Genomic DNA, 13,172 nt, shown 5'->3' on the forward strand with positions numbered 1-13,172 from the left:
ACTTTTGATTGCTGATATTAAAATTGAATCCATATTTCCTCGACAGAAACAAAGGGCCAGAATGAATATGGCCAAATCCACATTGAACCACAAAAATACATCATGATTTCCTCATTTAATTTCCCCATTTTAAAATCTATAGAGTTTCCCTTCCATATTAATTAAATAAATAAAAATATATCCGTGGCATATTGATATTAAACTGTAGTTTCTTGTGCCAACATCTAATTTCCGTTAATCAACTTTTTTTAATGGCGCTCATCATCGGAACTAAAAATATATATTTTTAATAATACCCATTTTGTAAATCGAACTGCATTTAAAAAATATTATGGTAAAAAAAACATTAATGTAAAAACAAATGCCCGCCTGATACTTTTTCCTGTTAATACTGCTTCGTCTGCGTGTTGCTATTTCAAAATTAGTCTTTCAGATCCTTGTAAGTGAACACATATTTTAATGATTTTTTTAAAATCAGTTTTAATGTTTAACCAATTTATACGCTTAGTAATTTTTAAAAAAATTCCTGGATTCATTTGCGGAAAAAAAACTAAGAAATTCAGTATGTTTCTTAAATTACTTTCTGCACTTAATTCGCATTTCTTTTCGTTTTTTAAGGCAGTTGTGCTGGCAGGCAAACCAAAGCGAAGACATTTTTACAGATGAGCACACATGAAAACTTGAATTTCAATATCCTAATTGGCATTGTTTTATATGATTAAAATATTTAGCCGATTAACCCAATTCGTCCGATTGAGTGAAGTTGAAAATACACGCATTCCTTTCAATGATTTTGTCAATCCGTGAGTTAAACTATTTTGATTTAATTATGTAGTACCATGAAGATGTACACACAATTTAAAGAATTCACCTTCTGGATTTCTAAATAATGCATGGCTTATGCATTCCCAAAACTGTATTCTTAAGAGACGTACGTATATAATAGATTTTTTGTCTCCAGCGTAACTTGATGGAATTTTCATAACATATTGAGATTAAATGACATGATTGACTTCTTAATTCCATCTGTGAAGTAAAATGTTTGGAATTACAAAGTCAATAATTTCATTTCATTTCGATACAAAGTAGCTCTCATATTTCGTAATTATGGATAATTTAAGGTCTCTATTTTTCTAAAAATGTATTCTTAGGAGGCGTATATACGTATTTTTTTAAGTAAAAAATTATTTCTGTGATGGATAACAAAATTCCTAACATGCCAATATACATACAAGATATTTTCTCACAAAGTTAACTAATTTATTTACTGCAAAATACTCTCCTCTTCGCCCTGCTTGTCATATTCGGCACTCAACCATTCTCGATTGCACCGATTCGAATGGCTTTGTGCTAAGGCACGGCCGTCGCCGAGGGAACCGCGACCCACGTCCACCCCGCTCCCTTTTCCCTCTCCCGCCCTGACAGCCTCCCCCCCAGGATGCAAATGCCGTCGAGCCCCCACCGACGAGACAAGGAACCCCGGCGCTCCCGACCGTCCACCCGCCTGGTGACTGGTGACGCCGGGGTGCTCAATGGGAAGGGGTGCGGGCACCACCATCCCCGTGCCAGGGGGCCGAGCGCGACGTTGATTCGATCGGGGTGGTGCTCCGCCGAGGAAGGAGGGGTCCGTGCGTGGACATTATGTGCATTCCGACCGGCACCCCCGTCACGTGTTCATGATTCCTGTCCTCCCGCGGCGGTGGCGGTTGTGGTACGGTGTGGTTGGAGGGATGAGGCCAGCCGGCGATCGGAATCGAGGTGGGGATTGACGGGGTTTCGAAGCTCCCCGCTCCTCTTAATTGCCCCGACGCTTGCTCCCAAGTACGCCCCGCGCGCGTATTGATTGGCTCGCGGCCGCGTGAGCGAACGCGCCGTGCATCGCACCCGACTCCGTCTGCGACTGATTTCCCCGTTTCTTTTTTCAATCTTCCCTCTTTCGAACGTCTAGGGCGCAGGCGAGTCGACGTTTGTTTAACACTTCACCACGCGCTGGACGAGAGGTGGGACGGAAGGGAAGAGATTGTCGGGACCGCGACGACCATATCGACTATAACATCCGGCTTAACCTTGAGTAAATTCATGTACAATATGCAAACGTGAATAAGTATTTATAGAATGGAATTTCAATTAACTCTCGACCGCGGTTCCATCATACAATGTCATTTTCATGACAATATTTGAGAATAATTGCCAGTAGTCTCTCCTAATATTAGTAATATTGTATAAGATTGTCCACGCCCATTTTCCGAATTTGTCTCGTTCGTACTTGGAAACTGCGCTCGGAAATATATTCAAATTGCGTGGAAAATCACAAATTATCATTTATTCAATAACCATCTCGATATTATTAGACGTAAGAGGGTGAGGGAGATGAGTTGATCAAATTAGTGCAACTGTGGAAATATTTTTGGACCATCGTTAAACGTAGGGCACAGTTGAGGAATCACGAGGTATGATCACGAAAGGCTGATTGGTTAGGCTGTTATTGCATTCATCCTTCGTGACGCAATACTTACCCCGCTCCCAAATGAAAGCACCACACCAAACACCACAGTCATCTGGAAGCACCAAAACGCTTAATCATGGGGAAATGAGAGGAATGGGTGGGCGAGGGGCAATATGATCAGTACAAATATCAGCTGAATTTGCAATTTTTATGAACTTGCCAATAAACCACGGGATGGCGTGATAATGCATACTAAGCTGAGTATCTCACAGTGCGTCATGTGCATTGGTTTTTTTATTATTCATTAGCTCGCAAATCAGTAAAAATGAAAAAAACCACTCCGTTAATTTTTACTCTAGTTTGAATGAAAAACGAAGTCAGAATTAACAACCATAATTTTCCATCGAAGTGCTTCTTAAGCGTTTCCGAATCCATCGCTCAGTCACGGACACGCCCGTAATCCCGTCCGGGCAAATAAGTATTACAAGCACATGTTCCGCGAAAGTCCCACACAATGCGTGGCGGGCCAAGGTGCGTGTTCCTCCGCGGTGCGGCTCCAAGTAATGAAGCCCAGTGTTAGTAATTGGCGTTTTGAAGATACTTGTAATTTGAGCTGAGAAATGACCTTGGTCACTAGATCCTTTGAAGGACAATCGTTCGATTACAACGCGCCAACTCCCTCGCCCCCTCTTCCCCATCGGCGAGGGAGAGCGAGCGGCCGTCGTAGGGGTCCACGAGACCCTGTGCTCACCTGGGCTTGCGTGAAGAGCACCCTCCTTTTCCGCCGCTGCGCCAAAGGGAACTGCATCGGCTTAGTCTCGCCCGTCACGCCGCACGTTGAAAGACCCGTCATGTTGGACATGTTCATGTTCATCCCCGCCGTCGCCGCCGCTGACGACCCCATGAGGCGAGATACTGCAACGGGAAAGAAGAGAAAACGTGAGATATTTAAAATGCGAGAATGTGAGTGCGGAATGTCTTAGCACCACATGCAAAATATACATAAATTTGATTTGTGTATTTTTTTAAATTGAAAGGAGAAATTTAAATGGTTTGTATAGTCATCAAAAACTATGTCCAATATGAGAATTGCAGTGATAAAACGGTTGAGTAGTGACCAAGACTTAATTCCTCAAAACAGACCTCTCCTTTTCGGGAACTACGTTGGTAGAACTACGGATTGGGAGGTGCCGTGCTTCGAGTGGCTATTGACCTTATTAGTGCTTGTTTTGAGCAAAGTAAATTCTCATTTTTCACGCAGTCATAAAAATTATCGTATTTACGCTCGCGATACTATTTAAAATCATAAAGTTTATTATAACTGATTTCCTCAGATAATTATTATTACTGATTTTTATTGAGTATTAATATTTTAGGAAGGTTTTTTCACGTACCGCAAATGTTTTTCAGTCCCTCGTGAATTAGTGATAATTTTCCTTGAATTTAATACAATCAACTGTAAGACTAATATATCAAATAGTTTCCTGCTTTTAAGTTAAAACATTTTCCACATATTTTCATGATGAGATTAGATGTCAGCGAACAGTTTTCCTAGTATAGGTGTTATGCATCTGATTAAAAACACAATGGCCACTCGAATATTAATTATACACTCTTGAAAATTGCTCATTTCTAGAAAACACACTTAATGACTCTATGTATTATCACACTCACTCTATGACTTATCACATTATCAAATAATGAGTTGTTAAAGTGAAGAAAATTTTCTCTCTTGGTGGTTACTTGTTTTTTTTCTGCCTCAACACTGAACGATTAGATAAGAATAATTAATAGTATCTCCACTTTATCCAGTATTTAGATTCATTAAGCCATCTCCAAGTTCTCTACGTCGTATTTGGTGCATATTTTAACGAGTTCGTATGGCCTTGATGTCAGTAGACCTATTTCTCGTAAATTATTCACCACTATAATGCATATGACCACCGCAAATTTTCATAATTTTTCATAATTACACATAACATTGTTGACGTTATTAATTCAAAATACAGAAAATAGATTCACACTCGACAAATCCATGAGAGACAGATCGCCTGGGATCCACATCCACATTACATACAATAGCACCAGTGTATACTTCATCTACATCTATATATAATAACACAAGATAGTCAAGTTAGATCGAATCACACGAGGTCAATATTAAAGTGGAATTAGTTTTGCCTCCAAATGTGTACTTTAAAAAAATGAGTGTTGCCTTTGAATTTGCAGTAATTCCAAACCAAGTGGGTCGTTTTTTAATGTGGCATAAAATCGGGCAACTTTCACTATGATTTTGCGTGATGGCTGGCGCACATTATAAAGCGGGATGCGTTCAACAAATTTCCAACTTGGAACCCATTTCGTTGAATACCTATCAGGGCTGGGGCGAAATACAGATACATTTCACCACCTTGATGAACTGAAGGATAATGTCTTATTTCCAAAAAATACTCTCTCGTATTTAAGGACCGTCACTACATTACCCTAAAGGTTGATTTGTAAAAGAGTAGATACTTCTATTTGCGCCAAAGGAGCTGAAAAAAATAAAATATCCCCGCTGATGATTCGGGGCAGACACCTCGCAATACAGTGGTTAAGGGGTCATGAGTAAGCGCCGGAGAAGAAAGAACGAAAGGATTTCGAAAAAAAGAAAAGGAACGGAACATTTTATTTGGGGAAGGGAGAAAGCTCCAATTTTTATTCCCCTTATTTCCGGTCATGCTCTCACTCTCCCCACCTCAGCCGGCGAGTGCGGCGCGCAGAGGCGCCGGGCTGTTAATCTCCTCACTCCGCTCGAACGGGAAATGAGTAGGAGAGATTATGGACTGGAGGTGATGTGGGAGGAGGTGGAGAGCGGGGGGGGCGGGGAGACTCGGGGGAAGGAACGGGAGCGAGGCGGTGCGATCCTCCGCTCGTATCGATTGCGATGCGCCGCGCTATATCGAACTGCGACACCGAGCCGCCTTGAACCGAAAGCCATTGAACTCCGATGCCGTGATGCCATTAGACGGGCTTCGGCGATACGATATCGCGGCGTGTCACGATATAGATGTAATGCTTCATCTTGGAATTCGATTTGCGATTTGAAATAAATGTTGAATCTAGATAAAGAAATAACCTCGAGGCTCTTTGGCAGGAAAAGACTTTGAGTCAAAGAATGAAGAAAAAGTTAATAGTTTCAGGCTTAACTTTGTGGAATTCCTTCATGATGAGGGTAAAAAATAAGACAAACTTTACACTTCCACACAATTTTAATGTTCTACGACCATGGTTTCGATGCTGCGCATCAACACCTGATGTTGATTCGCAGCATCGAAACCATGGCATGATGATGGCATACCCTCATCATGAAGAAAAACTTTAAAATTCTAAGAAGAAAAGATTAGCCTGAACAAATACTCTTTCGTTCGGATTTGCGATCAACAGTGAACCTCGCTCGCACTCAGGTTTACAGTGGGTTTACTCCTACAGAAGGGATTGAAATGCCAAAACAAAAAATATAAAATTAATATTCATGAATACATTGTAAACTATTTAAATATGGACAACTGAAAATCATTCTACTCTGTGGAATTTCGATATAAATCCAAATGCGATACTGTGATGATTTTTACCGTACAGTCCCAACTCAATTTTCGATGCGACACTAATTGGGAACTGTTCGCATCGCGAAATCAATACGTGAACATTATTATGGACTCCATTTAGTACGCAGAGCGATGCCCGATTCATCTGTATCGCGATATTAACGCATCAGCACTTCTACCACATAGGGTTTGAATGGCAATGCGTTATATGCTCCAAATCGAGCATTGCGCAGCCAAATGCAGGGCGGCGGGAGGGGGAGGAGGGGGGTGAAATGAGAAGGAGGGAGGGCACTCGAGGGGGGGAAAACTTTGAGCAAATGAGATTGAATCTTCCCTCATCCCCTCTCGCCCACTCCACCGCCCCCTTCAGGCGCTAGCTGCTACTCGTATTTCTTTTTTTAGGCAATGGAGGGAAATTATGTATACACACGGACGCGTCCGTAAATGGCCTTTCCCTTATCCCTTTCGTATTTCAACCGCCACCGAGGTTAGCTACACCTATGAGGGGGAATTCGATTTGGGTGATAGGCGGTGTTCTGGCTTCCCCCGCCGAGCGTTCAGGTTCGTATCTCGGTGTGGTTGAATACTTTTAAAGTGGTATTTGCATATCTATGCTGATTCATTGGCGTTTGATGATCCTCCGCCGAGGTAGAGATAAGAGGACACAGTTCTGGATAAATTTTGATTAATCTTATTTTCGAGAGAGACAACAGTGAAAACCAATAGAGCACAATTATAGCAATGATCTACGGCATGGAATTGGGATATTGAGAAATGTCTTCATGTTTTCTCATTTTCCGGGACATCGAAATTTGAAATGCGTTTCCAGCGACTACGGGGCCTAATGGCGCTGTAGACATCTAATAACAGAAATATTGTCGCCTCCTCGCATATTGTTTTTGAATAGAATCTTTTAAAAACTGCCTAACATGTGTTATTAAAATACCTCAAACAGAAGAAGCTCATAAGTTATATTTTACGTAGCCCACTACGCGGAACTAATTTTCTCAATGTAAACAAGGCATTTACATTGCTGTCATTGTTTACGGTAGTATTTACTGTAAAATCCTGATTTCTCAATCATTGGCAAATGAAATTAAGTTCTTCCGGAACCATATTTTCCTGCTCGTAGTTACTAACATATTATTCTTTGAATCGACTTCTGAGTAAAATAGGGTGGTATTTTAATTCCAAATTAACATTTAATTTTTCGAAGCCTTCTGTATTTTCAATATTTTTAAATTTCCATTAAATTATAAAATTATTATTCGGTATTAATTACATAAAAATGCGTAAGAACTTCCATTTCAGAGTGAATGTGATTGCGAATATTGGTTTTAAAAGGATAAAGATAAAACTTAAACGTGATTAAGTCCTCATGCCATGTTAACTTTCCTTTGAATTCCGCAATTAAATCGGAGTGCACTTTAGTTACTCTGAAGGTTACTCCGAGGTCAGTCCATCTCGATAAATTTTCTTGAAATCAGTTGCCTCCTTTCCATTCTCTGCCAAACCCCACAAGCAGGGAATATGGAAGAGAATCAGAGAGAGGACCATCTAAAGGGAGATCGAATCCCAGCCCCAGACTAGTCGCTGCATAGTATCTTCTGTGGCCTTTTTAACGCGGCCTCAAAGAATTGACGGGCACTATGCCATCAAGGCGACGTCTAAAGGGGACTCCGTTGGACGGAGGCTCCTCAAGGTCCTTCCATCTCTATAGTGACAACTCTCGTGACCTTTAACGGACTCGGTGAGTTGTCGCCATACAGGACTTCAGCCTGGCGAGACTCGTTTTCGTCTTGGTTAATCCCCCGTTCAGACGAATATTTAGGGCGGTTCGCAAGCACTAATGATTCAGTCTAGAAATCTCCGAAGCAAGCTTTCCCATCAGGTTAGTTTGGTGGCGAGAGATCCTTCTGTCAAATTGCTGTATGTCTTCTACCAAAATGTTCGCATATTTGATTTTTCCCTCCGGTGTGGGTGACTTCTCCAAAACTGGTGAATGAGATGGTTGGTCAACAGGGATTATCCGAATTCCATAGGTACCAGAGCCGCTAGCGGCATTTGAAAGGTAAAGACATCGTATCAGCAGATTTTTTAAGAAACCCCATTGAAAGACACGCCAAAAAGAGAAATTCTAAAAGGATTATGAGTTATCTCTCAACAGCTTCATGAGGCAATAGTTACTCGCTTTAATTGGGTTGGAATTGCACCATTATAATCAGGGCAGAAAGGTGATAAAGAATATTGATTTCTGATGATATTCGTGTATTTTCTCTGTAGCACTTCCTGCGATCACGAATTCCGAATGCTGCCCAGCTCACACGATTCGTACTGTCGCCAGACATCGCGTTACACTGGGTACCATGGCGTGGAACTTGAAAACCAGCGATATTTAATCCATTGTCCATCACTTTGATAGCTGGTGAGTTATGGAGACATATAAACGCTCACCTTCGTATCTCGAATCTTCATCCCTTAATCGTTTTTTATATTTGGGTCACATTTAAACTTCCGACACCCAGATTAGAATTAGATTTAAGATTGTGGAAATCAACTATATAATCGAAAGATTTATTATGTAATTTTTCGCACGAAGGATAAAGAATGAAAATAGCAACATGGAAGGTGGCTAGTAAATAATAATTTTTAGACTAAGTGCACGAGAGCGTGGTCATTACTCAATATAATACGAATTTTATTGCTCCCTCTGACCCGGCCGACCCCGGTGGCGGCGGGGTAACGTCCTCGTCTGCCATTCCAAGGGTCGCGGGTTCGATTCCCGCCTGGGTGGGTTTTCCTCCACCTAGAGCTTGGATGTTTGTAAATGTGACCATTGTTATCGTTGTTAATAGTTCGATGTAAAGGCCAAAATGTGCTGTTTTCGGACTAGTACTGAATAAATAAATAAATAAAATAATAAAATAACGTCTCAATTTGAACGTGTAGAGAAGTATCACTTAGATCCTGTAGAGGATATAACTTGACACAAAATAATTTTCATCATTTGTTTCATATTACATTTCAAATCGGCACTAATATTAAAAAAAAAAACAATTCTGATTTCGGATACCTTATGTAAAATCACCCCTTACCGCACACCCTAGCCGTGCTATTGCAGGATACCATTCATGCGTAGAAATTTCTTTACCAAAGAAGTTCTCCTCGGGTGGTCTTATCCTGATTACCCCCTTAAAAGTCGTGCAAACGATCAAGGGCGTGTTCAACCGGAGAAGGATGGGAGAAGGGGGAGGGGAGGGCGGGCAAAAGGGAATTGTGCGAATATACGGGGGATCCTGACTCATGCCTCGTGATGAAAATAACTCGCGAACCACAGCGAGGGAAGGGGGGGATGAGGAAAGGAGAAGTAAGAGGGAGAGGGAGAAAGAGTGTCCGTGCACCCCGCTAACCCCCGGAGGGAGACATCCCCAAGGGGGAGGGGGGATGGGCGAGCTGCCCTTAAACTTGTCCGACGTGAATTAGGGGCAGTGACCAAATGCATGATGAGGCGGGAACGAGAGGAAATAGTCGATCTCTACATGCGTGGAGGGGGGAGGCGGGGCCGTTGGAGGCTTAGCCGGAATGTCGTCTGCAGAAAGGGGAAGGGAGGTGGGGGCGAAACATCGAGGGTGGGGGAAGGGAGGGAGGGCTTATGAAGTGGAGGGAATATGAAGGGGAGGGGGAGCACGTTGGGGTCTGGGGAGGGGGTGGGAGTTGGACGGGGGAGTTAAAGGGGGGCAGAGGAAATGACATCGTTTGGTGTCAATCTGCTGCCATGATGTCCCACCCGAGGGCATTGGCGCAGCTCGCCGCCCTCTTTAATAAAAGATGAAAATAAATGAATAAATAGAAAAGGAAGGGGAGAGTAGGGTGACGAGGGGTGGAGGAGGGGGGTTGAAAGGGGTAAGGGGGGGGGGCAAGGTCGACGAGCCCCCGTCATTCGAAAAAGGGAATGTAATCGGCGCAGTGACGGAGCGAGATTGCAGCGCCCTCGATGACGGTGAAAACAAAACACGCTCACACTACCGCCCTTTTCTTTGCATGGGTGTCTGCTCTTCAAATTTATCTACCGATGAGCCAATTTTTAATTCTGCGACAAGCTTAAAAAAAGAAGCATGGCCGTGCCACTTTGCGCGCTACCTCTGCGGAATGGATTTTAGCACAAATGCTATCTCGGCGGTTTTTCGTGCCGGCCCCTTTTGCGGGCATCATCGCCTCCGTGTTCTGTTACTCTCTGGGTATAATTGAATTAGTTTGGTGTTGACAAACAATTGGTTCTGGAGTGAAATTAAACACGGATGCGGTCCTAAATAAATATACCACATCTCTATTTGACATAAACACGCCGCTTTCAAAGTACCTGAGAGTGTGCTATGTTAAAGAAAGAAGACAGAGCGTTTCTATTTCTGATACGACGGTAGTTTATTCCGTGAATGGTAAGAAATTGTAGCATTATATTTACTGTTCGGTTTTCATATCAGATACATATAAAATATCCTCGCATGAAATGTAGGAGAGAAGTACTAGGTTGTTGCAGAGCACGCTGTTGTTATTTGAAAATGTTGGGGAATTTATTAATCAAAGAAGAAGGTGTTATAGAAGTGACGAATTCATCTTGAAATATCATTTCAACCTGGATGAGCTTTGAACGCTATATTCCTCAATTTTGGCTCGAATGAGTTCATCATTTGGTCTAACACTATTCAATTCTCAATTCAATTTTCATTAAAATTCAGCTTTCATCTCTGTTATTCTTAAAGATATCCTTCCACTTGCATTCTCATATCAAAGCCCTTATTAACTTCCTCAGTAATACAATCATCTCACGTATGTGTAGAGAGTTACTTCTCACAATAGTGGTTTTTGAAAGATAATAAGATGGGCTTTTTTAAGAAATTGTGATACTTAGTGTGAATTAAAGCAGGCATCTTCTTCTTTCTATCGAAGAAAGACTACTTAGAAGGATTTACACTTATTTTTATTTCAACGTCATTCATAATTTATTTATCATCACAACACCATTTAATTTATATTCAGTGTTCACTTCCAGAAAGGTTTATGTGAACACAAGTTCCTTCTTACGAATCGGTGGACATTGGAGAAACATTAAGCCATGTGTAAACATGAGGCATGAAACATCTGCATAGGCTATGAGGATCATATTGAGCTCATGCGTTACAGCATGCACGCTGGACGTATTACAGAAATAATGCGCTTTGAAACGTATCTTGAAAGTATTCTTTGTCTGTTATGCTTCTTCTTGATATGCACACTGCAATTTAGCTAGTCATCGAAAGCTTCGTAAGATAGAACCACGTTTGCGTTGAGTATTAACTCTATATTTTTTCACCTTACAGGCGACGATTCATGCGTAGCCGTAGCCATAAAGGGGGTGTCATAAAAGAACACTGATTACAGTCACGCGCATGTACAGGTAAGAAATAGAAACTATGATCATAGATAAATAATTAATGGGAGGTTAATACGGCACAGCACATATTAAAGTTAGTGGAGCATATACGGGAAATATGTGGACAAAAATTATGATTTATTGAAAGAATTCGGGGGAAATGTGACAAGAATGTTAAGGAACAATATTGTCTTTCGATAGTCAGACCTATTTTAGAACAACTGCTGGCATACGGGATCCATATGAAGTTAGTTTGATTGCCGAATTGGGTCGCATGCGGCGTGGAGAAGCTAGATATATTTGTAAAATGTTGTTATGATAAAATTAGTGGCTAAACTAGGTTATTAGAGGAACAAGTTCGGTAGCGAAGGTTATGCTACAGAAAATATTTTGAATAGATTGAAAGAGGTCATTACTAAAGTGATTTTTTAGCCCCATCGTATCATAGCAGGAGAGATAATTCCAATCAAGTTAAAGTGGTCACGTGTAGAACGGACTGATTTTAAATGCCATTTTTCCCACAAACAATTCAGAAACAGCGTGACATTGTCCAACCGTAGTAGGGGGGAAAAAAGTGTGTTTATTTTGCGACTCTAAGTAGGCTAGTATGCTGTCATTATTTTATCTGACCTAAGTTTACTGTCCTTATTGTTACAAGTGGCCATGACACCATTCACAGTGGTTATGGTGAATTCATCTTTAAGCTCCTCAATTTGAAAACAATTTAGGTGATGCAATTTGCAGTAGTATGTCTTTGAAAAGAAATTTATTACGTGCACCATTTTACAGATTCAATGGATAATTATTTGAAAATAAACCTGCACGCATTATCGATGCAAGATTGGAGGCGTTAACCTTTTGCAATGACCAGTGACATGTACTCAAACCGCTGTCCGTGTTCGAGACTTATGCATCTCGTCTCTTAAACGAGTGGCATGGATTATGTCGTGGCGTAAAATATTTACTAAAAATTTTCAAAACTGGAAAAACCACATTCACGAATGCGGAATGTGGCGCCTTTGTTTCACAACCTTGTTATCATAACTCCTATGGGTTTTCCTGTGCCTTTGCTGCTGTACAGAGGAGATTTCAAAAAATGGCACACAGTTCTCTGGACTATAAATCTGTCCGTGGTGAAGTTCAAATGCCTGAGTCCTATTGTATTCTCTGTTCGGTGCAACCATTGGGAAATGGCATGTACGTTTCCATCGCATCTTCCTTCGTTTTCCGTCACCGTGTTGCACAACTCTGTGCTTAAGACTTTTTTTTCAAAAGAGACCCCTGAACGGCCTCCGAACTTATTTGCACAAGTTTTTAAAGCTCTTTTTATTTGCTGCGTTGTATTTATCATTCGGAGGAAAAAGAAACTCCTTCCCAGCCTATACACCCATCCCCCCCCCCCCCGCATAACTCTCTCTGCGGCTGCGAGATGGATGGGTGACAGTGACGCACCCCATTTGACCCGATCCCTCTTCTCTATGATCCCCGTGTCCTCCTCATGTCATAGCAACCGTCTCCCTCCCTTTCAGCATCTCCTGTTTTCCCTCCCCGAACTCCGCCCTTTCCCCTCTCCAACGACCGACCAACCCCCCACCCCCGTCCAAACCCTCCGCAGACGCACCCCCCCCCAATCCCTCCCCTTTTCGATCTTTGAAAAATAAAAATGAAAGCCTCCCTAAGCCGCCCTCCTCCTTCCAACTACTCCCACTCCCCATTCCCGTTGCACGCT

The 13,172-nt window shown here is 41.8% G+C and overlaps 1 protein-coding gene across 1 annotated transcript in view; it reads right to left on the reverse strand.

Moving 5' to 3' along the window:
* LOC139698602 (homeobox protein vnd-like) overlaps window positions 1–13,172 on the reverse strand; it is a 178,563-nt gene that overhangs the window by 85,413 nt on the left and 79,978 nt on the right. The window contains exon 3 of the mRNA XM_071597445.1: window positions 3,198–3,361. Coding sequence (XP_071453546.1) covers window positions 3,198–3,361 — 164 coding nt within the window. The remainder of the gene's footprint in view (window positions 1–3,197; window positions 3,362–13,172) is intronic.

This window comes from Hetaerina americana, unplaced genomic scaffold (assembly GCF_022747635.1).
Source record: "Hetaerina americana unplaced genomic scaffold, ioHetAmer1.1.p SCAF_9, whole genome shotgun sequence".
NCBI classification, from domain to species: Eukaryota; Metazoa; Arthropoda; class Insecta; order Odonata; family Calopterygidae; genus Hetaerina; species Hetaerina americana.